Below are 25,897 nucleotides of genomic sequence, written 5' to 3'. Positions count from 1 at the left end.
TGGTGAGCCACATAGCGTGCAGGGACTGTTCCTGCTGTCTTGGCACCATTGCTGCCCTGCTTTGTAGAAAGGGCCACCTTCCCAGGGTCACCCAGTGAACAAGAGGCAGAGCCAATGCTTACTCCCACAGTCCATGTGCTTCTGATTCTCCAGAGGAGGAGACACTGTCTTGGGGTTCAGATGGGACTCCTATTGTTCTGAAAGTGTTTTAGGTTGTGGTCAAGTATACATAGCACAAAATTTACCTTTTAAACCACTTTGGAGTGTGCATTTCAGTTGTGTTAAGAACATTCACACTGTTGTGACAACACCCCCCTCACCTGCCCATAGATGCTTCCTCTTGAAGGACTGAAACTTTGGCCCCAGTGTACAATGATTCCCCATCCTCTTTTGTCACCATTCTACGTCCTGTCACTATGAATTTGACTCCTCTAGGACCTCACAGAATTGAAATCATTCAGCATTTGTCTTCTTGTGGCTGCTTCATTTTGCTGAACATAAAGTCCTCAAGGTTCTCCCATGTTGTAGCCTGTATCAGAATCTCCTGCCTTTATAAGGCCGAGTAACATTCCACTTGGTGGACCTGCCACACATGCCTATTCATTCACTCCTCAGTGGGCATTTGGGTTGCTGCACCTTTTGGCCACTGTGAATAACGCTGCTGTGAACAGGGGGGTGCTTACATCCCTTTGAGATCCTGTTTTCAGTCATTTTGGGGTAACATCCAGAAATTGAATTGTTGGGTCACATGAAAATTCTGTTTGATTTTTTGAGGAACTTCCATAGTATCTTCCACAGTGACTCATTATTCTACATTCCCAGCAGCAGTTCATGAAGCTCCCAACTTCTCTACATCCTCATAGACACTTGTGTGTGACCAGAAAAGCTGGTGACTCCCCTTAGCCAGCCCAGCTCCGTGTGTGTGTGTGTGTGTGTGTGTGTGTGTCTAATGGGGGTTTGGATGTCTTTGTATTCCCAGGCCCAAGATAATGATGTCCTGAGGGTGAGTGAGTCAGTCTCTCATCCTTGTGGTCCATCGACAATACTTTCTCCTCCCGGAGGACTCCCTTGTGTTCCCAGACACAGACCTGGTTCCCTGCTCTGGGTGCCTCAGTCCAGGGATTCCCTCTGTACCCCAGTCTTAACCATGGAGGGTTAAGACTATAGAGGGAGGGCCCAGGGCTCTTTGGGGCCCCAGCAATGCCCAGGCACAGAGGGGATCAGGAGTAATTTGATGAATGGATGAGGCAAGATTGTACAGTCTCTGAGATGGGTGCAGGCTGAAAAGGCCTAGCTATTCAAAGGGGGAGTGCTGGGGGAGGCTCTGCTCACTGGGCCATACCCGCGTGCTGAGACAACTGCAGGCCAGGCAGCTGAGGCCAAGGCTGAGGAGGCGTGGCCAGCGGAAGAGCAGGCGGTGGGCTGTTTGCACGTACACTCTGCCTGAGGGGTCTGCAGCCTTGAGTGCCGTCAATGGGAAGTATCTGGCATTGGTCTGTTTGCGCAGGGCTGGTCTGGCTGAGCCGATGACCTTGACAATGACCTGTGGATTGGAGCCCTGAGCTCTGGAGCATAGGGAAGGGGATTCAGTAGGGAGAGGGCCCCTCACACCTGAGCCTTGTCTTGGAGATTTGGGCATACCACTCACCTGAGCTACATCTTGTGGGCTCTGTCCTATGGAGCGAAAAATTTCCTCAGAGGCTGGGAGGTAAAAGTCTTGGAAATAGTGTAGGGTATCGGGGTCCGTGCTTGGGAACTCTGAGGTGGAAACCTGCTCCCAAATTTTCCTCTCAAAGTTGGTGATCACTGGGCCTGGCTCCACCAGGGAGATGCTGGGAACAGGAGTAAGGGAAAGGGGTCTGGGCCCCACATAATTGCTACCCCATTTTGTCCATTATTGGTCCCTTTTCCCCCTCAAGCCCCTCCGCATTCCCCCATCATTGCATATTTCATCCCACCGCATCCCCCATCTCCTTCACTACCCCCCTTTTCTTGTAATGGTTCCATCACTGCCTCCCTCCCCCCTCACTGTCTCCCATCTCCCCCTCACTGCCCAAGTGTCTCCCATCTCCCCCTCACTGCCCAGGTGCCTGCCTCACTAGATATTGAACTCGAGCAACTGGATAGCCAAACTCTCGAAGAATCCCTCCAGAGCGAACTTGGAGGCTGCGTAGACTTCATTGAACATGACACCTGAGAGGATTAGAAGAATGCAAGGCCCTTGAGGGATCTGGGTGATAGACTTTGTGGGTTCAGAGGGTTGGGGTTTTGTGACAGAGAGAGGGTTTGGAGTCAGAATGAAGGGATATCTAGGATCTGTGGGTCTGGTGTCTGGTATTGTGTGATGGAAGCATTTGGAGTTGGGAGAAGGTTGTCTTGGGATGCCAACTCTTCCCAGCAGTGCTGCCTCTGCCCTGGGCCCAGGAAATTCCCCTATTTCCCTCCATCCTCTAAAGCCCTGTGTCTCTTGCACATGGGATTCCTAGGATCCTTGAGGACAAGCCTGGTGTAGAAGAACCCTTATCAGGTCTTGTTGAGCAGTGAATGTGGCCTATGAGGTCAGGAGGTGCAGCTGGATGAGGGACCAAAGCAATGGGGTTGAGTAGATGCAGCTTCTCCACAACAGGGTAACTTAATCCCCTCAGTTCCTTAGGGGACTGCTGGGAGTGGGGGCAGATCCAAGGGAATTTCTAAAGGAAGGAAGAGTCTGGAGGGGTTTAAGGAAGAAGGACCCAGGAGCATGGATGGCAAGTAGGTGTCCTTCATAGTAGACCCATGGCAGACATCACTAATCAATCACTGTTCTTTTTTTGGTGGAAATCCAGAGTTCCAAATCAAGACATCTCTGGGGCCTTGTAGGAGGTGGGGGTGTTTTTGGTAAGGAGTCTCAGGGGAAAGAATTCTGGTGTTCTTTTGGGTCTCGGGGGATGGTTGAGAGAGATTTTTGGAGGTGTCCAAAAGCGGGATTGAGGCTGGGATGTGGATTGCCATTGCAGCATCTGTATCACCACTGTCTAGTCCTGTGCCATGGAAGACATAGTTAATCTATGCCAGAACTTTTTCTTTTTGAGCTTCAGAATCGTTCTCAACACAGGTTCATTTGGAATATGAGCTAAATCCTATTTGCCATCCTTCCAACCTGAGGAGGGTCAGACATTATAGGCATTCCCAGTGTTGGGGGGGGGTGTTCCCAGGGCTCACCCTGAAGCCCCATGACACTGCTGACCACCACAATGTGGCCCTGTCGTCTTCTCTTCATGCCAGGAAGCACAGCTTTGACCAGACGGACAGCTCCAAAAAAGTTGGTGTCAAATACATCCTGCATGGCAGCGAGGCTGAGCCCTTCCAGGGGCCCCACCAGGCCCACTCCAGCATTATTCACTAAGCAAGGGTTTCTGAGGGTTACTTTAAGGTCCCTCCAACCCTTCTAGTGTCACTCTTCCAGGGATATTCCCTGAATCATCCTACCCCCACCCCCAACCCAAGGCCAGAGCCAGTGCAGGATATCTTGGGTGGGCAAATGTGGACCCTTGATGATCCTTAAATACAATTTAGCTTCTATTATAGCAGACCTTGAGCCTTTGATGGGGAAGGGCTTCTGAGAACATCTCCCCCTTAATGCATGAGCAATTAAGTTCTAACACCAAATTGCATCAAAGCAACCACACCCACCCTCCATAGCAGCAGGCCTTTTGCAGACCATGAGTTGCTTCCTCATCATGCTCTTTTTCCTGAATGAGTCACAAAAGTAATTTTTCCAACCACATTCGGCTTTCTCCATATGTGAGAAGTTCTATTTAATAAAATCCACCATATCCCAGGTCTGAGATTATTTCACATATCTTTAGTAAACTGATTGGCATTGCAGGCTCTTAGTCAACTTGTGTACCCTTCTTCTCAGGGACAGAAGTTGTTTATGAAGCAAAGAGGCTGGTACTCAGACACTTGAGAGGGTTTGCTATGATGAGGATAGGTACTAAGGCCAGGGAGGGGTACGTGACCCCAGTGGCTACTCAGACTCACCCAGCACGTCCACTTCTCCCTGGATGCAGCTGAGACAGTGGGCCACTGACTCATCACTGCACACGTCCATCTGGGCCACAGTGAGTGTGTGGCCCAGAGTTTTCCCAGCAGCTGCCTCCAGCATCCCTTTCTTTCCCAGGTCCCTCATGGTGGCTATCACTGGGGACAGAGAGCAGAGTTGGGATAGGGAGTAGTTCTCTTCCTTGTGTGTGGACTTATATGAGCAGTCACGGAGGGAGGAAGAACCATAGGCTTACACACTTGTATTCACCACACAACCATAAATGCATACTTGTGTATATACATTCACATATACCTCCACCCATGCATATATAGATCTAGCAAACATTTAGGGATCATCTCCTACACACTATGCTATTCTAGATGCTAAGATTATTGCAAGTAACAAAGTCTCTGCCTTCATGGAATTCATTACCTACTAGGTAAGACAACAAAATAAATGAGACAGATTGTCTTGAGAAAGCAATACACACACACCTAGCATCAACAAATGTGCATATGAGCACATGTAAGTGTGAATAGCCACCAATACATCAATATAAGTTCAGATTTACTGAGCATCTAATGTGCCAAATACCTTTATAGGCACTATCTCTAATCCTCTCAAAAATCCCATGACTTGTTTTCCAAAGATGGTCACAGCATTATTTCTCATCGCAATGCCCTTCTAGAAACTTCCCTCCCCTCCTTCAAGACATGAAATCTACTTCCCCTCTCCTTGAATCTTGTTACTAGCTGGGAAGGGATAGAAGACAGTGAAAGTGATGCTGTGTGGCTTTGGAGATTAACTCACAAACTGTGCTTAAAGTATCTGGCTTGCCGACTGGAATATTCATTCTCAAAAACTTCAATCACTGTGAAGCAACCCAGTTGTCCTGAGGCCACCATACTGGGAGGAAGCGCAAGCTAGCCCAGACAGAGAGACAACATGGAGAAATCCCAAAATTAGCAGAAGGGAGAAAGATGCTTGTCCTACCCTTAGCAAATGTTGGAACTGAGATTGGAACCTGGGCTTGTCGGAGTTGAGCTCACACGCTTGCTCACCTCCTCCCGCTGTGTGCACCCATCACCACAAATGCACATGCTTGGGAGCATCTGCAGACTGTTGTGAGCCTGAGTGACTCAGGATGCTGCGGTGATGGATGGAGCCACATGATCTACACAGGGCCAAGGGGCACAACTGCCTGCGTTTAAAATCCAGCTTCTGCCATTTTCCAGCTGGGCTACCTTTGGCAAGGACCTTTGGAGTCTGTACCTCAGTTTCCTCATTTCTAAAAGGAGGCAAATGATAGCAGCCACTTCACTAGGGTGATATGAGGATTAAATGACATAATAGATATAAAACACTTAGATGGGGAGCATGATACATGGTAAACAATAAACATCATCCTTTAGCAATGTCAGCATTCATCCAACTGTCACACAGCTCAGTTTCTTTTCTAGACACTGGCACTTAGGCTGTCACTCCCGAAGTTGTGCATGTCTCTAAGACAGAGGGCAGAAGGCTGGGAGAAACAGCTCTGCCAAGTGGGGCAGGGCCCTTACCCCCAGTAGCCTTGTCTTAGGTAACAGCCCTTTGCCCATGTGGGCTCCAGCTTATTCTGGGTCAGAAGTTCTCATTGTTGGGGTGCAGGTTGGGCAATTTACTCCAAAGATTCAGAAGGCCAAGTTCCTAGATCTTTAAATACTCCCCCACCTCCCCCACCTCAGTCAGGGACACTAAGAGGCTTATCCAGTAATTGGGGGAGTGATGGGGGAGGGAATGTCCAAAGCAAAACCTAGAGAAATTCTTCTCCAAGTATCTCCCATCACCCACCTCCTGCCATGCTCCCCCAGATTTATTTGGTTTCTTAGCACTTATTATAAAATTTTAGTGTTTGTTTATTAGCTGTCTCTCTCTCTTCCTTTACTACACCACTACCCAGCACAGAGATTTTTATCTGTTCACATCTGTGTTCTCAGCACCCAGAACAGAGCCTGGCACCCAGTAGGTGCTCAAGAAATGTTAGCTGAATTAAGGATTGACTCACAGGATAGGCAGAAAAGGGAACTCACATGTCCTGGGTCCTCCCCCAGCCCACAAAGACAACTGGAAGGGATGGGTCGGTGGAAAAGCTGAACTCACCCCTACCCCTCCCAGTGCTCTGGGTCCCTGACCTTGGTAACGGTGTAGGGGGTCATGAGCCAGCATCGTGGCAAGTGCCAGGCCAATCCCTGTGGAGCAGCCGGAGATCAGCACAGTCCGGGGCATGGCAGCCATGTTGATCTCTGCCTGGACTCGTGACTGCCGCTGGCCAGCCACTGACTGCTGCTGCCCAGCCTTGGCTCATCTGCCCCTCCTAAGCACCCTCCCGTGATCCCCTGCAGGATAAGGGGCCCCATAAGGACCCCAATTCTGAACTGACCCTGGGCAGACTACTGGAGGGAATTACTTAACCTCAACACACCTCACTTTTTTTTGTCAAAAATTTCTTTTCCTACTGCTGTTAGGGGGAAAAGGATGTCCTAAAGCACTGCGACACTCCTGTTTTTTTTTTTTTTTTTAATTTTTTAATTTTTATTATGGTTGTAAATATTCAGGGCTGGGCGAGTTTAGGGAGCACAGGGAACTAATCAGGGACATTCTCTTGCAGTCTATTCTGGGCAGAGTGTGGCTCTTCCTGGGTCATTTCAAAGAGGGAATACGGAGAAGTCAGAATGCAGGGTTAGACTTTAGGAAGAACTTCCCAGCAAGGCAAGACTTCTGTGAGAGCCTTAGCTGGAGAAGTCTCAGCCTCAGTTGTCCCTAGGGAGGGAGGAGGAGAAGCTTAGGGAGATTCCCCTTCCTCCCTCCGCCCCAGGGGCCTCCATCTCCCTCTCAGGCCAGATGGGGCCCCACCCTCTCTTCTCCAGGGACACAGAGACTCTTTGTCTGAGGAGCTGGAGACTAGGAGGGAGGCAATGCTGGTTTCTTTTTCCCCAAAGGGGGGAGAAGTTCTGGGCCCAGGATACGCCCCTTGGGTTCCTCCCTGTAAAAGCGCCTTCAGATTCTGCCTGTCTGTGCTTGTTCAATTGCACTGACAGCTCCATCTACACTTAGGGGGTGTTATTGGGATGAGAGTCTCTGTCTCACCACAGGAATGGCAGGGACCCATCCCTGCCTTCCTTGTGGCAGTCTCCTGCTTTAGGGGTAAGGCCAGACCCTGCATTTGAAAGGAGCACTAGTAATGATTGGGACTGGAGTGTCCATTTGGGGACCAGCGGGAGGGAGAGAAGGGCTAGGGAAGGAGTGGGACAGTTTGTTTGAATATAGGGTTTAGGGGAACTTGAAAGTGGTGTTTTGGAATTTGTGGTGAGGGTTTAGAGGTGGGGTCAGGACATTCTTTTCTAGAATTTGGGTGGAGAGATGAGGACTTGGAGAGAGCTTGGGAACCCCATTTTGAAAACTGGGGTGAGATTTATTTATGAAGGAAAAGCTTTAGGATGAGGGTGGTACCTCTCCTATTTTGCACATGTACCACTGGGGTCAGGCAGGTGGGTGAGAGTTTGGAGTGAGGGACCCCACTTGAGGGCTTGGGTAAGACAGAAAAAAAAATCAGTATTAAGATGTTCTGTGTGTAATCCCAGGGGCATAGGTGGAAGCTAAGGATTCAAATGAAGCTAAGATACCTTTGGGTGGCTGTTAAGAAGGAAGAATTTGGGGTAAGGTTGGGACCCCGAATTCTAAGGCTGGATGGGAGTAACTGTCCTGTTCCACTGTGGGTGGGGCAAGAAGGGCCCAGCTCCCGGCCCAAGGCTCCACCCAAGTCGGCCAATCAGTGCACAGCACAAAGTTTCCCAACTCCCCCACCCCCAGCTGCCAGCCACCCCCACTTTAGCGAGTCCCGCCAGTCCGAGCTGCTGCTGGGCGAGGCCAGGGCGGGGTTTTGGGCAGTTCAGTTCATCCCCAGTGGAGCGGGCCAGCCGCGGAGAGACAGTGCGCCGAACCCGTGGAGTCGCCGCGCCCCGCAGCCTCCCTGTCGGGTCCCCGCCATGAGAGCGGGCCCCGCTGGGATGGGGAGTAGCCTGGGCCTGGGCCTGGGCCAGCTGCAGGCTGGCCTCTGCCTGTTCCTGGTCTCGCTGCAGTTTCTGCCCTGGATACAGGCGGGTGAGCCGAGGGGAAGAAGATAGATAGACCCAGGGTGCTGGTCCGCGAGGATCCTAGACTGGATGGAGTTGAGAATAGGGGGAGTGCATGGGGGGAGTCAAGGCACGCGCCTTGTGTGTGGCCCACGCTGTGATGTTCCCATGCTGGTGTCCTACTCTGGGTGATTTGTGGGTGTGACAGCTGGAGGGAGGAGCGGTTTGTGACCATGTTTTGCTGTGAGTGCTTGGGAATGAATGCAATTTATAGGTGTTTTGTGTGAGTGTGTGTGTGTGTGTCCATTTAGAGTGAAACTGTGCGTATACTTGGGTGTGGGAATTGATGACTGTATGAATATGGGTGACAGGGTGATCCCTGGGTCAGTGATTGTGAGTTGGGGGTGTACAAGTATGTTTGCGTGTGCAGCTGATTTGGAGAATAATCGTTTGTGTGTCTCTGGGTGAACCTATGAGGGGCGTGTTTGTGATTTGGAGGTGTAAATGGAATGGGATGATTCTGAGGGTGATGGTGAGTGGGGCGAGTATGGGAAGGGGCTAGTTGGGGACTCAGAGTTCCCTTTGCGTCTCTCCCAAATTGGCCTCAACCAGTTCTTCCTCTGCCCAAATTGGCGCGCACCCACCGCCTCCCCACCCTGCTGTCCCCAGAGCCGCGGTCAGCACCATGGACAGGGCCCCGGGAGGCCCGCGGTGAGGGGCGAGGCCGGGCGGGAGGCCGGGCGGGGCGGGGCGGAGCGGAGAGCGGGCGGGGGCGGGAGTGGAAGTTTCTCTCACCCCCCTCCCAGCTGCTGAGCGAACCTCTGGTGTTTTTTCTGAGGAATTTCTCAGGGGCCCCTTTGGGGTCCCGGGGGCAGTCGCATGGGTGAGTCAGAGCTGACGCATGCCCAGCTGCACGCATCTGGCTGGACGCCAAGCCCCGCCCCACGGGACTAGGGTGGGGGGCGGGGTTCCGGAAGGTCGTGGTCCCTCAAGTGGTGATCTATGGAACTTCCCAGGTCTGAGAGATCCCGGGTCAGACCCTCCCAGAAATTCCTGCCTACTCACACTCAGCTCCCCAGCACACATACCCTTCACCTCACTTCCCTCACTTTCTCTCGAGTCCAGGAAAGTGCCTGCTCGCGGGGATAACCTCAAGCTGGCCTATGCTCCATTCTCACGCTCACCCATAGGCACAGGTCTTCAGTCTCCAGCATCCATTAAGAATATAGACCCCTTGGAAACCCAGGAATGTTAAACACTGGGTGCCCATGCCCAGGCAATCCCATCAGTCACCCACGACATGATCACAGCTTTTGTCTCCCTCCCACTTCTGCTTTCAAACTCTCACATTTGCTCCCACTGTCATTCATATAACATGGCCACTGTTCAGAACCAGTCACCTACTTGATGATTTGTCCACGCTTTTACATATAACCATACCCCCCATCTCAATGGGAGCTACTACAAGGGCAGACCCACCTACAGGACTCCAAGTTCACTGCTAGGACCCCAGCTCTCATGGACATACGGCCTCATGTCAAACTGCATCTAGTCTCTCCACCATAGGCTAGATACTTGCACACATGTAAACACATTAACAAATCAAACACGCAGCCATTCCCTGTTCTACTCAGTCACATACACATGCACAATCTCATGCACCCAATAGTTCATATGCACACTTGCACAGACACCTACAAATATGTTCTATACATCTGAGGGGATCCGTGGCTAGTCCTTGTCTGTCTGCCTCCACAACCTAGAACCTACCCAGTGTCTCCCTGAGCAGCACAGGAAGGGTATGTAGGGAAGGGCAGACTGGGTCCTTGACAGACCCCCACACCCTGGCCCTGCAGGCAGGACTCAATGCCTCTTGTGTGTCTCCTTGTCACGAAGCCAGCCACGAAAAGAAAGGGCAGTCAGTTCTGAAAGGTCATTACAGAGGGACACAAGAGTGAAGCAGGAGACATTTGGGCTAGATGCTGGGAAGGACTTTTTACATATGAATGAGCAGCTGGTTGATGGGAGACCCCTTCTCACTGCATAGAGCACACAGAAGCTGGGGTCTGAGTGAGGGGGAGAGCCACAGTAGGTGGGGCATGGCCCTCAGCCTTTCCTTGGATTCCAGCCTGGAGAGGGGCTGACTGGAATGATGGTTCCAGGAAGGAATGACCCTTGTGGTCAGTAGAGCCTGGGAGCCCAGATCTTAGCCCCAGGAGGCTGTAACTCAAATACCTCTTAATGACAGCCCAGCCACATACCGGGCAATTAGAGATGGGTAGTGGCAGCAGGGTTGGGGGAGATGAAGATGGGGAGAAAGAGATGGGGAGTAATCCAACTCCCCACACGTATATGAAGCGGAGGAGGGGGGAGAGAGAGAGAGAGAGAGGGAGGAGAGGCTGAGATTCAGAGTTGGACACAGAGAGAGGACAGAGAAAAGTGGGACAGAGAGAGGGAGGGTGGGGAAAGGAAAGGGGAGGCACTGGAGGTTCTGTAGAGTCTGGAACAGGGTTCTGTGCAGTCTAGATAATGATGATCCTGGAGGAGCTTGAAGGGGGGACCCTCATCCAAGACTCTCTCTCCCCCTATTTGTCCCCTTCCCCCACTCATGCTCCTAACAGTGAGGTCAGCAGTGCTGCCCCCAGGGTGAGGTCATGGGGAGATCTGACAGAATCTTATTCCTGCCAAGAGGCTGGGTCAGGGGGTCAGTGGGACAGACTGTGGGGGGAGGGGAGCTCGCGCAAGGCCTTTAGGCCCAGGGGAAGCCCTCTCCCCTGCCCAAACCATGTGGTTCCACTTAGTGTTGGCCAGGCTGCGTGGGGTGGGGCTGGTGGGATGGCTGGGACTAGGGTCTGATTGGGCCAGACCAGTGCCTTGCTATTTTGGGATGAAAGGGAGGCCCAGAGGGAGGAGGTCAGGGGTTATCAGAGAGAAGTGGTCAGGAGATCAGAGGGTGAAAAACTGGGGAGCTCGCAGGTCAGATGGAGGAGATTGGGACAGGCAGAGGGAGAAGAGGGGGTAGTCAGAGGAAGAAGGTCAGAGGAGAAAATCAGAGAGAAGTCAGAGGGGGAGAGTCAGAAGGAGGAAGTTGGGGTCAGGCGAGGAAAGAGGTCAGAGGGGTTGACCAGATGAAGAAGTCGGTGGCGATGGTCAGGTTGAGTGGTCGGAGAGAGGAGTCTGGAAATTGCAGTGGTCAAAGGGAGATCCTGAGTGACAGTGGTCGAGGAGGAGGCCAGAAAGAAGAAGTCCGGAGGTGGCGGTCAGAGGGAGGAGGTGATGTGTGATGGTGGTCGTGGGAGGTGGTAGGCAAAGGAGGTCAGAGAGATGAAAGCTGAGGCAGGAGGTGGGCGAAGAACACACGTGAGGAGCCCCTGCTCCCCAAGCAGGCTTCCCCTGGTGAGGGGGTTTTAGGTCCCAGAAATAGCCCCAGGAGTTGGTGCAGGGACTATGGAGAGGGGGACAGTTTGGCTCTGGGGCTCAGGCCAAGAAGCTTTGATTCATCCCAGAACTAGGTCAGCTTTTTTTTTTTTTTTCCTCATCAAAACCAAGGGAACAAAACAGGAGTCAACAGGCTGATGAGACAGGAACAGCTGTGGGGTGTGAGGGGGGTGCAGGTCCCAGGTTTTCTCCTTCCCTCAGGCCCACAAACAAGGGGCGGGGGCTGAGTTTCTCCAAATATGAGCCACTCATGTGGAGTCTGGGTTCATTTTAACACACCTTTTCCTGCCTTCTCTCTGCAGCTGATCCTGTGGACCTGCTGAAGGCCTTGGGTATGAGAGGAGGCCAGGGTGGTGCTCCCCAAGTGCCTGGTCTCTGTCCCCAGAGGACCCCAGAGGGAGACCGGGCATTCTGGGTGGGCAAAGCCAGCGCGCTTGCTGTACCCACGTGGGAGCTCTTTCCAGGTGAGTCAGGGAGGTAGGCTGGGGTGACCCTGGGAACATGGGTCCTGGCCAGGCCGTCTGAACTGCCCCTCCCCTCTGTGCACCCAGACGGGCACTTTCCTGAGGACTTTTCTGTGCTGATCACCCTGCGGGGCCAGCCGGCCAATCAGTCTGTCCTTCTGTCCATTTACGATGAGGAGGGTACGCGGCAGCTGGGCCTGGCACTGGGACCTGCTCTGGGCCTCTTAGGTGTCGCCTTCAGCCCCCTCCCCCAGCAGGTGAACCTCATGGATGGCAGGTGAGTATAGGGTGGGGGTCCAGGGAGGGGTGGAGTGAGAAACACCCCTACTGAGCCTGTGCCCTTGTAGGTGGCACCGTGTGGCAGTCAGCGTGGATGGTGCAATGGTGACCCTGGTGGTGGACTGTGAAGCTCAGTCCCCCGTATTGGGTCAGGGGCTTCGATTCATCAGCACGGCTGGTCTCACTGTGCTGGGGACCCAGGACCTTGGGGAGGAGGCTTTTGAGGTAGGAGCTCAGTGACAGGGAAAACTGAGGCAGAAGATGGGGGGGGGAGTTTTTCTGCAGCTTGATGGAGTGTGTGCTTCTCTAACTAGTGCCAGGAAACTGAGGGAAGGGAGGTCAGGGTGCGTCGTGCGCATGAGTGTGAGACTGTGGAGCCAAGGCTGATGGTTGCAATGCTGCGTCCTTGGCCTGTGGTGAGAGGATAGTGTCCGCTTGCTGTGATGCTGAGTGAGGTGGGTGGGTGTGGCATCGGGCCCTGCAAGGCGTGCTGTGTGCGGCTCTGAGCAGGTGTTTTTGATGTGGTGACCATGCTGTGTGATCATCATGTGTGTCACCTCCAGGAGCCAGAGACTTCATCCATCTTGTCCCCTCCTTATACTCGGTACCTCTCGACACTTAGTAGGTGCTTACCATGTGCCTGAGCGCCAAGGAACAAAAGGGGCAGATGAGATGGGGTGTGGTTTGTGGTTGTGATTTGGTGTGACCATGACAGACTCTCCTCTCAGTTTGGAAGGGTGAAGGGCTCTCCTGGGCTGTGATGGGGCCACCACTCCTTATGCTTTGGGCTGGGGATGGGTGGGAAGGACTACATTGAGGAGTGGGGTCGAACTCAACGTGGGGGTCCCTTTTTCAACACCTCTCCTCTCACTGGTCTCAGGGAGATATTCAGGAGCTGCTGATTGTTGCGGATCCTCAGGCCGCCCTCCAGGCCTGTGCGCGGTACCTGCCGGACTGTGACCACCTGGACTCCACAGCCACAGGGGTGAGTAAGGGGCTGGGCCTGAGGTCACAGGCTGAGTTATCCCTGGCTACAGATCTCAGGACTGTGTAAATCCTGGCTCCCATCCATGAGGCTGAGCGACCCTTGCCCTCAAATAGGCATGAGTGATTTTGACCTCAGGTCACATAACTGAGCAACCCTGGGCCGCAGATCCTATGAACGTAGGTCACAGGGCTAAGTGAACCCTGGATTCAAGACATAAGACCAGTGGACCATGGGCCAGCATAACCCCAGCTGACCTGAGTGGTGGAGCCCCACTAAAGGCGTGGGAGGCTGACGAAGGACTCTGGACCTGAATAGGGGCCTTCTTTGCAGGGCCCTCAGGAAGCGCCAGAGACCCCTCCCCCTCGACGGAAAGGAAAGGGAAAAGGGAAAAAAAAGGGGCGAGGTCGAAAAGGGAAGGGCAGAAAGAAGAACAAGGAAACTTTGACCCTGAGTCCACCTCCTGGCTCCCCTGAGAACCAGGTAAGGGACCTGCGCCCTCTCACCTCTGCTCTTGGACTGCCTGACTTCTGGCCTCTGATCCACGCTGATCACCAGCCCCTCATCCAGGGTCTCTGCCTCCAGTCTCCACCCCCTGGCCAGTGACTGCTCTCAGCTGACTGATGCCCAGGGGGGAAGGGGAGAGGACTGATTCTAGCCTATTGTTCCTTTATCTCTGACCCCCTAACCTCCAGTTCTGGGGGGCTGGAGGAAGGGGCACATTCAGATGAGTACCTCATTATTAGGGGGTTTTTGATGAGGGCTACTGTTTATAAGGGCAGTCATTAACTGGGGTGAGTGCTGGGTTCACTAGTGTCATTGCTTCAGTTGACATTGAGTGGTTGGGGTTATTGGTGAGGGTTATTCATTGGGAAATAACTTTGAGGGCAGTATTTGAGTTCCTTGATAGAAATCGCTGATTGGGGGAATCACAGTGGGAAGACATTGATTGAGATTGATATTTAGGATGTTCAAGTTGTGGGGTCACTACTGGAGGTCATTGATGAAGGCCGCTATTGGTATTATTGATGTCACTATTTTAGAGCTAATGGCTGAAGGTCATTGCTGGGGATCAGTAGTTGAGGAAGTGATCAGTGGAGGATCCCTGACTGAAGGCACTGGTGAGGTCACAGATTTTAATCATTACTTGGAGGAGAGACTTTCAGGAGCTCCCAACTACCTTGGGAGTCCTTGTGGGTTATTATATTGGTTGGGAAGTCATAGCCAGGTCCTTGGTTAGTGGGATCACTATTTGGACTGGGGCATACTAGTTGGGTCCATGTATGTGTATTCATTATTGGATGACATTGGTTAGGGGCATAATTCATTAAAAATCATTGGTGGGGTTCAGTAATTGGAAAGTCACTAGTGCTGGCTGGGGAGGTCACTAGATGGGAGAGTAACTGGTTGGAGTCATTGATGGGTCACTAATTGAGGGGCCAGTGGTTATAAGAATAACTAGTGGAAGGTCAGTGATGTGGATTATTAGTTGGGGGGCCATTCTTTAGGTCCCCTGGTGGGGATCATTGGTCAGGGGTCATTGATGGACTGATTGAGGAGTCATTGATGGGTCAGTGGTTGTAGGAATAGTTGGGGGCTCTTGTGGGGGGTCACTAGTTGGTGAGACAGTGGGTGGGTCCTTGGTGTGGGCGGTTGACTGGGACCCCTGGCTGGGCAGTCGCTGGTTATACTACATCTGCTTTCAGCATCAATGGGGAGAAAGAGTTATCACTTCAAACCCCGGAGAGGGACACGGAGCGTCTAACCTTTCCCAACCTCTTCTTCAGCCCCAGCCCTCATGTGGGCCGTACTGCCCTCTTTGTTCCTTTGACTCAGTTCATCTGCAGCTGTCTAGGCCAGGAGGAAGGAGCTACCATGCCCTCTCTCTGTCCTGGCTACTGCTGAGCTCTGCCTTGGGAGAGGACATGATGGATAGGCTTTGGGGAGTCTTGGCCCTGAGTGCTTTTTGACCCTGGCCACTGTGTTCTGGAGTCAGCCTTGCTCTGCCTTCCAGACCTTCCCAGACCTGACCCCCTGTGCTTCTTCTCCACACAAGAGGGCTCCCCCTGCTGGCTGTCTGGCACATCTCTGCCTCCACTGGCCAACCCCTTACCTTTCACCCCTCTGCTGTTTGGGGGGACTCCTCCTCTGTCCCCCCTCCATGGACTGTGATAGATAGGACTTATCTACTCTGGGGGCTAGGACCTTTGCCTCCCCTTTTTCTTGACTGACCTGAGACCAGACCTGACACTCACCCTGTACCTGCTCCAGACTTCCACTGACATCCCCATGACAGAGATACCAGCTCCGAGTCTGCCTCCCAGCTCCTCGTCTTTGGTGATCACCACTGATGTGACTACTGGCCACAACGGCACCATCTTAGAGGTTGGTAGGAAGTGGGCAGGGCAATGGCAGTGCCAGATGGCAAGGAGGTGACCAGCAAGCTTTGGTTTCTCCCTGTGTCCTCAGGGGGACCTGGATCCTGATGATGGAACTGAACTGGGGACTCTGGAGCCTGAATTAATCAGTGAGGATGAGGAAGGAGATGGCCCCACCATGGGCCCTGACTTCTGGGCAGCAGAAGAGTCATCACGGACTCAGTTCCAAATCTTTCCTGTGAGTCTGGTTGGCTGGGTTAAGTGCAGAAGGGGCTCCTGCCTGGAGCCACACATAACCACTCTCTCTTGCTTTCTTTTATATCACCTAGAATGCCTGCTAATCACCCCAGTGCAGTCAATAAACATAAACAATAACATAAACATAAGCAATAAGCCCACAGTGTTTCAGGTAATGGCTGGGCTGTGGGTAGGGTGATGCATTTGACTTTGAGAAGTCACTTGCGTTGGAACATGATCTATCTAACTTGAGTTTTAAAAGCTCCTTCTGGCTGCTGAGCAGCATATGGACTGTAGGGGGAGCCAGAGGGGCAGCAGGGAAAACGCTATTCCCCAAAGAGGGTGGTGACCCAGAAGAGGGGGTGTCAGTGGAGAGAGAGAAAAGGTGGGCCATGTTCTTTTGTGGTCGTGCTGCTGGAGGTGGAGAGAGGCAAGAACAGATGCACAGTGGCATCAGTGAGATGGGGAAGGCTGAAGGGAGAGCACTGGAAAGTGGCAAGGACCTCATTTTGAACATGCTCAATTGGCAACACCTGTTTGATATCCAAATGGGGATGTCAAGTAGGTGATTGGTTAGAAGATTCTGGACTTCAAGGGAAATGGTCTAGGTTAGAGATAAAGACTTGTAACTCATTTGTAGATTAGTGTTATCTTTTGCTAAGGGGAGGAATGGAATTGCTAGGAAAATAAGGCAGAGAAGCAGCCCCAGGTTCTAGCCTTGGTGCTGACAGGTGAGGACATGAGTAATAATTCTCACCAACATTCATTCCTGATGTGCCTATCATATGCCAAGTTTTGTTTTGACTTTTTCATCTTCCTATGGGATATATACAGTCATCGTTCACGCACCCACTTTTCATGTGGGGCCAGAGGAGTTGAATAAGGTGCCCAACACCACAGAGCTGATGAGAGGCAGCTCTAAGATAGGGACTCACAGCAACTCCATTGTTTATGCCCTTGACCTTGTTGCAGCACGGCCAGGCTGAAGCTGGAGCCTGAGCTGCTCAACATATATTGGCTGAAGATAGAACAGCAGAGGCAGTATTGAGGGTGGGGTGTGTATGTGTATGTGTGTGTGTGTGTGTGTGTGTGTATGTGTGTGTGTGTGGTTGGTTCACTGAAAGTTCTATGTCTGAGTTCCAGGGCTCACATCCCTTTTCTCTGCACCTCCTGCCCCAGGGTGCTGGCGAGAAAGGAGCGAAAGGAGAACCAGCCGTGATTGAACAGGTGAGGAGCCCGGGGCTGGAGGAGCTGAGGGGGCTGGGCTAGAATGCATATCACACTCATTTTTCCTTCAGGGACAGCAGTTTGAGGGACCTCCTGGAGCCCCAGGACCCCGAGTGAGTGATGGCTGCATTGTCCTCTTTCTGTCTTTCCCTTCCAACTGGGCTTTTAAAGAGCCTGGGGTGGAGAGTTGGGGTGCAATGTTGCCAGATCATTTGAAGACTGTTGGCCATATGAGGCTCAAAGGATGAGTCAAATAGGGTGAAGATGTAAAGTTGAAGGCTGCTGTGGTTAATATAGTATTGCGGGGCAGGAAAGGCTAAGTGATTGGGTAGGGAGGCCAGGGCTTCGTCAGGGTCAGTGGGAGGTAGGAAGTCAACTTGGTTCAAACTTTGCACTTGTGCCTCTGATCCTCTGTCCACAATAGGGGGTGGCCGGCCCCTCAGGCCCTCCCGGCTCCCCTGGATTTCCCGGAGACCGTGGCTTACCGGTAAGAGATTCCCCTTGGGGTGTGTCCTTCTGGGGGAGGGTGGTTTTGGGATATGGAGCTGAGAAGGGGAGCATGAATGTCTAACGTGGGCCTGGGACTGGGGACCCCACCTCTTAGTCGGTGTTGACCCTTCCTGCTCACCCCTATCTGTGGGTCATCCTCTTCTGTCTCTGGGGCCCTGTCATCTCTTTTATCCACTCTGTCTCTATATCTGCGTGTCCTTTGTCTGTCTTTCTGTCAAAGTTTCTGTCTTTGTCTCTTAATCTTTCTTTTGCTTCTCTTTGTCTTTGTCTCTTTCTGTCTTGCTACTCCCTGTGACTCTCTCCTCCCTCTATCAAGCTGCTTTTGTCTTTTCCTTTTTCCTTCCTCTACTGCCATCCTTCCCCACTCCTCTCCCATCTCTATCACTTCCTGCCTCCCTCTGTCCATCTCTCTGCCTCCACATTCCCTCTGTCTCCCTCTCCCCCCCTCCATCCCTCTCCTCTGCCTCTTTGTCTTCTCCTACCTCCATCCCTCCCTCCCTGTCTCCATCCCTCTCTGTCTTTCCTTTTGCCAGGGCCCTGCAGGCCTCCCAGGAATCCCTGGCATTGATGGGATCCGAGGCCTACCAGGCACTGTGATCATGATGCCGGTAAGAGGAAAATGGGGTGGCACACTCTTTGGGGTGTACTCCTGACCCAGGGGATGACTCCTGACCTAGGAGGGTTTTCCTCGTAACCTGTTGTCCCCTAGTTCCAGTTTGCCAGTGGCTCCCTCCAAGGACCCCCAGTCTCCTTCCAGCAGGCCCAGGCCCAGGCAGTGCTGCAGCAGGCTCAGGTGAGTCAGGATAAGCAGGGGGCTGACATCGTAGCGGGGGCACTGAGAGAATGAAGAGGTGGGAGACCACGGAGGGCTGGGCAGGAGACAAGTGCATGTCTGTCTCCTGAAGAAGCCTTTGTGGGAGATGTGGGGGCCTTGTGAGAGACCTGAGGTTCTGTTCCCCTTGATCTTTCCAGCTCTCTATGAAAGGTCCCCCTGGCCCCATGGGGCTAACCGGACGTCCAGGCCCCGTGGTGAGTAGGAGGCCCCATGAAGGAGGGGGACACATCAGTGGAGAAGGAACCCCTCTAACTGCATTGCCCACCTCTTCTTCCAAGGGTCTTCCTGGGTATCCAGGTCTGAAAGGCGAGATGGGAGAGATGGGACCACAGGTGAGATTGCTGGGGGTGGACTATGGGGTAAAGGACCACTCTGGGCAAGTCACCACAGCCCGAGGATACCCCTGTAAATACTGCCTTTCTTAGGGCATGTTTCAAAGTAAGTTCCTATTCCGCTTTCCTTCGTCCCTTTCTCTCTTGTCTAGGGACCCCGAGGTCTTCAGGGACCCCTTGGGCCACCTGGCCGAGAGGGCAAGATGGTGAGCGCCAGTCACTCCCTGGTCACCTGGTCACCTGGTCACCCCTTATCTATCCCTCAGCACACAACTTGCGCCTCGGCTCTGTGCCCTCAGAGTCTGCTGGTGTCACTGGGGGCTGGGGGCACTGAGGACAGGGATGGCATCTCCACAGAGGGTGTGACAGCAGATTGGGCTGGTCACAGAGTCAGGGAGGACTTGCCAGAGAGAACAATGCTTGACCGGAGCTGGGGGTCTAGCCCAGGGGCAGGTGAGGAAGAGTAGTCAAACTAGAAGGAGCAGAAAGTGTGTGAAAGAAAAGTCTGGCGTATTGGAGGAAATGACAAACAAGACAACTCCAGATAGTTTTGCGCACGATGAGGAACCCACAGCCAGGCTGCGCATGGACACCGAGTGTACGGTTTCTTGCTCTTTGTGATTATGGTGACTTGAGCGAGAGCGCTGGGACTAAAGAGCAATGGATGGGATTGAGATGCACTGGGGAGGTGCATTGGTCGCAGCCCCCAGGTGGGACTTTGCGGGAGGAACATGCTCAGAAACAGGCATTCTGATGAGGTCACCCATCCCCCCCATAGGGTCGCTCTGGAGCAGACGGGGCTCGGGGCCTCCCAGGGGACACAGGACCTAAGGTAGGTGATGGTGCCAGGACTGGGGTTGGTGGGGGGACAGTCAGGGTGAAGGATTCAGTCTCAGCTGGTTTCTCATTGTACAGGGCGATCGGGGCTTTGACGGTCTCCCAGGGCTGCCTGGTGAGAAGGGCCAAAGGGTGAGTGTATGAGGCCCTCCTCCCAGGTCCTGGTCACCCCCCCCCCCCATAGTCATGGTGCCCCCTGCCTCCTGTATTCAGGCCTCTGTTCCTGTGTCTGCATCTTCACCCCTTGTGTTCCATCTCCTTTTCTGAAGTGCTGATCTCCACCCCACCTTTCTGCTTCTGAACTCCCCTCTATTCCCTGCTGCAGGGTGACTTTGGCCACGTGGGGCAACCTGGCCCCCCGGGAGAGGATGGTGAGAAGGTAAAATTGGAAAAAAAGTTAAGGGATAGTTTGGAGGCTAGAAAGCCAGACTGCATCAGAGAGGGTTAGGGGACAGGATGGAGGGTGAGGGGCTGCACTGGAGGGCCAGGAGGGGTAAGACACTGGGAGCCAGGGGCCAGAACTCGAGTCAGAAGTGAGACTCAGGATCTGGGGTCTGGGGTTGGGTTCTGTGCTGAGTCAGAGCCTGCTGCATGCTCTGCCTCAGACTCAGGGAAGGGGCTGCCCAGATGAGGAGAGACGGCTCTCCAGGGGCTATTGTCCCCCCGCACCCTCAGCAATAATATGCCGTTTGCTCATAGGGAGCAGAGGGACCTCCTGGACCCACTGGCCAGGCTGGGGAGTCGGTGAGTACTAGGGGCCCCTAGACTCCTTGCTGGGAGGAGTCAGGACTCAGACTCTCACAGGGTTGTTCTGGAATAACGCTCCTATTTCCTTGCAGGGTCCCCGGGGACTGATTGGCCCCAGAGGCTCCCCTGGTCCCCTGGGACGGCCGGTGAGCCTGTCCTTGTCTCTCCATATCCCTGTCTGTCTTCTCACATGTCTCCCCCGCATGTCCATTTTTGTCACCTGCTTTCTCTGTGCACATACTCTTCCTCCCGTGCCTTGCAGTGTCTCAGACTAGGCACCTGCGTGTGTGTCTGCCCTGGTCTCATGCCTTCTCCTCCCCCAGGGTGTAGTTGGAATTGATGGTGCTCCGGGGGCCAAAGGAAATGTGGTATGTTGTCTGCTCCCTGGCCCCTGACACTTGCTGACACTCAGACCCCATGACTGTCTGTATGCATGTCCACTCCCGTGCCCTCCTGCCCACACTCAGCCTCCCTGTCGACTCAATACCATGAGCCCTCTCAGCTTCCCAGACTCCCTCTTTCTCTCCAGGGTCCTCCAGGACAACCAGGCCCTCCAGGACAGCAGGGGAACCCTGGGTCCCAGGTTTGAGCTCTCTCTCCTAATAAAGCGGGGTGGCAATGGTCAGTCAAGGTCATTGACCATGCCCAGCCTCCCCAAACTTGGCGTTCACTGTCTCTTTCTCATGTCACCCTTCATTTTCTTTTTCATGTCCCTAGGGACTCCCTGGCCCCCAGGGACCCATTGGCACTCCTGGGGAGAAGGTGAGTGACAGCTTTACCTGCCACTCCCTGAACTCCCCACTCATGTCTTCCTCCTTCAACTCTGTCTAGGAAAAGCTTCCCCCAGGGCCTCTTTTATTAGCCCAATAATGACAGATTGCAATATTCCCTAAACAAGCCCCGAGTTACAAAGTATCATTGCGGGGAAAGGATCCCTTTCTAGAAAGAGAAACCTACCAAGTTAGGGTACATGGAGGTGATGTCAGAATTCAGGGAAATCCTTAGAAACCAGTCATAGAAAATGTAGTCAAGGCTCATGGGCCAGAAAAACCCTTTCTCTGGCATCTGCTACCATCTTTGTTTCCCCAAGCATCTGTTTTCAACCCCGCCCCTTCCCCCAACAGGCTCCTTCCCGTGCATATCTTAGTCTGTCCTCACCCCCCAATTTCTATTTCTACCCACACATTTCATGCTTGTTGTCATTTCAGTCCCCATCTCCTCCCTTATGACCTTAGAGTTTCTTTATCCAAATCTGTTTGACCATAGTTTTTTAGTCTCACCATTAGATTTCAGGAATCTGATTGGTGCCCATTTCTGGACCTGTCAACTCTGTGAAAGATTCAAGGAGTCACCTCTAAACCCTCCCTGTGGTGGAGAATTTCTGCAGCATAGAGAGGGGAGGGGACTGACTCAGTGTCACACAGCAAGTCTGGGTAGAACCAAGGATAGATTTCCCTGTAGTGGATTTTCTTGCTCTCAAACCTTGAGGTAGCTGCATGTCCTAGTAGGGATGTTCCTGGTGGAGTGCTGGGCCCTGAGGCCCTTTCTCTCCTACTCCACTGTTCATCTCTTTCAAGGGTCCCCCTGGGAACCCAGGAATTCCAGGCCTCCCAGGATCTGATGGCCCTCCGGTAAGAACTAGGGGCTGGACAGAGGAGGAAAGGGAGGCTGGGGAATTTGGATGACAAGTTAGGATGTTTTTCTCCCCACCAGGGTCACCCAGGCCATGAAGGCCCCACTGGAGAGAAAGGGGTCCAGGTGAGAGACACGGAGAGAGGCTGGGTGGGGCTGGGGGCATGGACACGGCCAAGAGTCAGGGGTGAGTGAGGAGAGAGATGATGCACTGAGAATGCAGAAGGCAGTATGATTTGGCACTGATCTTATCTCCCTCTCAGGGTCCGTCAGGGTCAGCAGGCCCTCCCGGCTATCCCGGACCTCGAGGTGTGAAGGTGGGTGATTGGTTTTGGGGAGCCATCTCCATCAGAAATGTCTGCCTGTGTGATGAGAGCAATCAGTCTGTTAGCAAGGTGTAGCGAGAGTGGGTTTGGGTCTGAGTGACACTATACTCTGTGTGTGTGTTACTTAGAGTCAGCCAAATGTTCGGCAGTGGTTGACTGTCAAACCACAGTGTGGTTTTTGCTTTGCAGTAGAGAGCAGTGAAGCCATGAGAGGCGGCACTCATTTCACTGCAAGCACACACACGGCATCCAAGCCCAGGTCTGCACGTTGCAGTGGAGCAGATGCTTGGGTTATAACACAAGCCCAGAGGCACGTGCTCTGCAAGACAAGCAGGCTAAATAGAGGGGCACTGTTGGCCCAGTGCAGGGACCTTGGAATTCCTCTCTATGGTAGCTGAGTGCAGTGCCTTGTAGTCAAGTACAGGTGCCTGTTACCTGTGGTCTAAAAACAGGTTGGTGGTAATGAAGAGCTGACTCTTCACATATCTGCACCGTAGGTGAGATATAACCAAGGGCTGGTTATATTGCAGCTGGTCAAACTCAGAGCTACCTTGTAGTCAGACATGCTTTTTAATATACAGTTGAAATACATGTTCTAGTTAGAGTCTAGCTACATTGTAGTCCAAGCCAGAGAATTTTAGCCAAGCTCAATTACAATGTGGTTAAATAAATTTCCCTGTGGCCCCTGAGAGTCATGTTATTGTCAAAACGTGTACTTATACTGTATCTAGGAGCAATTTCACTGTAGTAACTGAGCTTATTTCCATTGCCGTCTCTGTGACTGGAGACAGTTATCCTATTACCAAGCACGAGTTATAGTGTGTCCAAGTATTAATTTCCTTGTAGTCACTGAACTCAGTTACACTGTAGCCCAGTGCAGCTTTCCTTACAGTGGAAGCCCAGAATTTAGTGGGAGCAGAATCTGGCTAGCTCTGAGCAGACTTACTGTAGCCAAGCACAGATAGACTGGCCTTGTTGCCAGGCACAGAGTTGTATTGTAGCCAGCACAATGAGGAACATTCCTTTGCCTTTATAATGAGGCAGGGGCCTGGAATGTTCCTCCTCTTTCTCCTGCCAGAAGAAACTGTGGACACAGTGTCCCTGGGAGATGGGAATCAATTACTCGGAAATTTTGTCTTCTCTGCACACCCCCACACAGATGACCTTGGGAGGCTGCCAGTGAGAAAGGAGGAAGGGGAGAGGCAGCCTCTTGCACAGTACACTAGCGGATTTGGGGAAAAGATCACTTCGTCCGAGGTTGCTTTTCTCCCCAGACTAGTCCAACATCTTGGGATTTTACCCTGGCTGTTCAGGGCAGGGGACTGAGTTTGAGGTCCTCCTTAAGCAGGGAAGGGCTTGAGAGCTTTTTAATTTTTCAGGGTACCTCTGGCAACCGGGGCCTCCAGGGAGAGAAAGGAGTGAAGGTGAGAAAGGAGGGGATTCCTTAGAGGGGGGGAGCCCTAATATCGGGGCTCTACATGTGTCCCTTTCCTTAAACTCTGACCTCTCACATATATTTTCTCCCACCCAGGGAGAGGATGGCTTCCCAGGCTTTAAGGGTGATGGGGGGCTTAAAGGTGATCAGGTATGATAATCCCTAAAACTAGGAATTTTGTGGGTTTGCAGGACTTAGGTAAGATGGGGGCGGCGGGTGGTGAGCTGGGGATGAGGCAGGGGGCCAGGGAGAGCAGGAGTGACAAAAACACTGATATCAAGGTCTCTCCTTTCTATTCCAGGGGCACCCTGGACCTGCAGGTCCCCGGGGAGAGGATGGTCCAGAAGGGCTGAAGGGCCAGGAAGGGCTGGCTGGCAAGGAGGGGCCCCCAGGCTCAGCTGGGGAAAAGGTGAATGGACCTTGATCATCACTTCTAGTGTAATCGCCAGCTTCCCTTCTTGCAGTCTAGGTGTTCCCTGACCCTTTAGGGCCTTTGCCCCCTGCCCTTTGATCTCTGACCTCAGCAGTCTGTTCCCACACTTGGTCATCTCCCGTAACTCCTTAGCGCAGCATTACAGAACAACTCCATACATGTTTTTTTTATCCCCATTACTAGCCCAGGTAACAGGCATTATTTTATCCCCATTTTATAAACAAAGAAACTGAGATTTGGAGCAGTTGAATGAGCTGACCAAGAGCACACTCTGGCAGACAGGAGTACGGGGACTTGAACCCATGTTTCCCCAAACTCCACGCTGCAGCTCCTGCATCCCAGGCATGCTCCTTCCCCTCTGATCTCCAGTTTGCAATTTCTGACCTTTGTCCCACAATCTTTCTGCAGGGCAAGCTTGGGGTGCCTGGTCTCCCAGGTTACCCAGGACGTCCGGGTCCTAAGGTATGAAGCTGGGGGCTGGGGGGCAGCAAAGGCAGGGTTCAGAGCCTGATTCACATCTAGGGGCTCAGGCTATGGTTAGTGGGGGTGAAGTGTCCATCCATGGCTCACTGAGAGATAATTTTAACTCAGACTTGAACTCAACATGCTCTTAGCTGCTCTGTGACCTCGGGAAAGTCACCTTTTTCTTACTAAATCACCTTGGGCAAGTCACTTGACTCCATTTTTTTCAGTTGTGAAATGATACCTCATCATTGCTACCAACCTCATCATTTGATTATAATATTGCTGATGACTTTGGGGATAATAAAACCACAAGATTCTTCTTATTTCACATGATTGAGGTTGGTTTAGGAAGGAGGAGAATCATAAGAAATCTATCTATCTATCTATCTATCTATCTATCTATCTATCTATCTATCTATCTATCTATCTGTCTATCTATCTTTAGCTAAAACTTAATGAAATGGAATTATGCAAAATGACATACCTATATAAAAATGTACATTTGTTTGCCAATGTTTTGATGAGTGAGGCTACTCATTAGATGTTTCTTTCTGCCAAAACCAGGCCTACATTACAAGACTAATGATTTGTAGTTTTTGTTTATAAGTGGAGCAGAAATGCAAATACACGTGGGACAATATCTGAGTGTAGAATCCTGATAGAGTCTTTGGCTTTGCCCATCCCACCTGGCACAGTTCCCTTGCCCACACTTATTTTGGCAGTGATATATATATTTTAAAAGATTTATTTATTTATGCATACAAGAGCTAGAGTACAGGCCAGAGATGAGGGGGGTGAGAGGATTCACCAGAAACAGAGTGGGGAACAGAACAGGCAGACTGACTGAAACACACTGCTGAGGGCAGCAGCGGGCAAGACAGGAGAGGTCTGCTGCGCCATGTGGGTTTCTCTCTGGCCGACTGGGGATTGAATTCATGCTGCAGAGGCTGCAGATTGCTTAATAATGTGGTGATTAACCCCTTGGGCCCCCAGGGAGGTCCTTACAGTGATATTTTTTAGTGACCTGCCTTTACATGGAGTCTTCCATTTAACTTAGGCTTTCCTTATCTATTTCATCAGTTTTGGTAAACTTCCATTAAATCACATGACTCAAGGGGAACTGATATAAACAGGTTTGGGAATAAACTCAAAGCATTACAACTAAGACTAGAACTCAACTGCAAGAACTGGGAGT

The 25,897-nt window shown here is 52.2% G+C and overlaps 2 protein-coding genes across 2 annotated transcripts in view; one reads left to right on the top strand and one right to left on the bottom strand.

The window, feature by feature from the left end:
• Positions 1 to 1,294: 1,294 nt before the first annotated feature.
• Positions 1,295 to 6,304, bottom strand: RDH8 (retinol dehydrogenase 8; the record flags this gene model as incomplete). Its single annotated transcript, XM_084249956.1, has 6 exons — positions 1,295 to 1,543; positions 1,649 to 1,832; positions 2,100 to 2,193; positions 3,202 to 3,381; positions 4,024 to 4,182; positions 6,202 to 6,304. The coding sequence occupies 6 exons, from the start codon at positions 6,302 to 6,304 to the stop codon at positions 1,295 to 1,297; spliced, it is 969 nt and encodes a 322-aa protein (XP_084106082.1).
• Positions 6,305 to 8,076: 1,772 nt separating this feature from the next.
• The window catches only part of COL5A3 (collagen type V alpha 3 chain), a gene marked incomplete at both ends in the record, with an annotated part of 34,196 nt that continues 16,375 nt past the window's right edge, over positions 8,077 to 25,897 (top strand). The window contains 31 exons of the mRNA XM_084250324.1: positions 8,077 to 8,170; positions 11,883 to 12,044; positions 12,132 to 12,321; positions 12,392 to 12,548; positions 13,204 to 13,308; positions 13,642 to 13,791; positions 15,580 to 15,693; positions 15,778 to 15,924; positions 17,103 to 17,150; positions 17,222 to 17,263; positions 17,575 to 17,637; positions 18,194 to 18,268; positions 18,370 to 18,453; positions 18,633 to 18,689; positions 18,774 to 18,827; positions 18,980 to 19,033; positions 19,606 to 19,659; positions 19,743 to 19,796; positions 19,990 to 20,043; positions 20,364 to 20,408; positions 20,504 to 20,557; positions 20,735 to 20,779; positions 20,941 to 20,994; positions 21,129 to 21,173; positions 21,989 to 22,042; positions 22,125 to 22,169; positions 22,307 to 22,360; positions 23,749 to 23,793; positions 23,901 to 23,954; positions 24,106 to 24,213; positions 24,646 to 24,699. Of these exons, the coding sequence (XP_084106450.1) occupies positions 8,077 to 8,170; positions 11,883 to 12,044; positions 12,132 to 12,321; positions 12,392 to 12,548; positions 13,204 to 13,308; positions 13,642 to 13,791; positions 15,580 to 15,693; positions 15,778 to 15,924; positions 17,103 to 17,150; positions 17,222 to 17,263; positions 17,575 to 17,637; positions 18,194 to 18,268; positions 18,370 to 18,453; positions 18,633 to 18,689; positions 18,774 to 18,827; positions 18,980 to 19,033; positions 19,606 to 19,659; positions 19,743 to 19,796; positions 19,990 to 20,043; positions 20,364 to 20,408; positions 20,504 to 20,557; positions 20,735 to 20,779; positions 20,941 to 20,994; positions 21,129 to 21,173; positions 21,989 to 22,042; positions 22,125 to 22,169; positions 22,307 to 22,360; positions 23,749 to 23,793; positions 23,901 to 23,954; positions 24,106 to 24,213; positions 24,646 to 24,699 (2,415 nt within the window). The remainder of the gene's footprint in view (positions 8,171 to 11,882; positions 12,045 to 12,131; positions 12,322 to 12,391; positions 12,549 to 13,203; positions 13,309 to 13,641; positions 13,792 to 15,579; positions 15,694 to 15,777; positions 15,925 to 17,102; positions 17,151 to 17,221; positions 17,264 to 17,574; positions 17,638 to 18,193; positions 18,269 to 18,369; positions 18,454 to 18,632; positions 18,690 to 18,773; positions 18,828 to 18,979; positions 19,034 to 19,605; positions 19,660 to 19,742; positions 19,797 to 19,989; positions 20,044 to 20,363; positions 20,409 to 20,503; positions 20,558 to 20,734; positions 20,780 to 20,940; positions 20,995 to 21,128; positions 21,174 to 21,988; positions 22,043 to 22,124; positions 22,170 to 22,306; positions 22,361 to 23,748; positions 23,794 to 23,900; positions 23,955 to 24,105; positions 24,214 to 24,645; positions 24,700 to 25,897) is intronic.

The sequence above is a fragment of the Talpa europaea genome (assembly GCF_964194135.1).
Source record: "Talpa europaea genome assembly, chromosome: 12".
NCBI lineage: Eukaryota > Metazoa > Chordata > Mammalia > Eulipotyphla > Talpidae > Talpa > Talpa europaea.
Note: the sequence above shows the minus strand (reverse complement) of the source record. Positions and strands in the feature narration are given on the sequence as shown.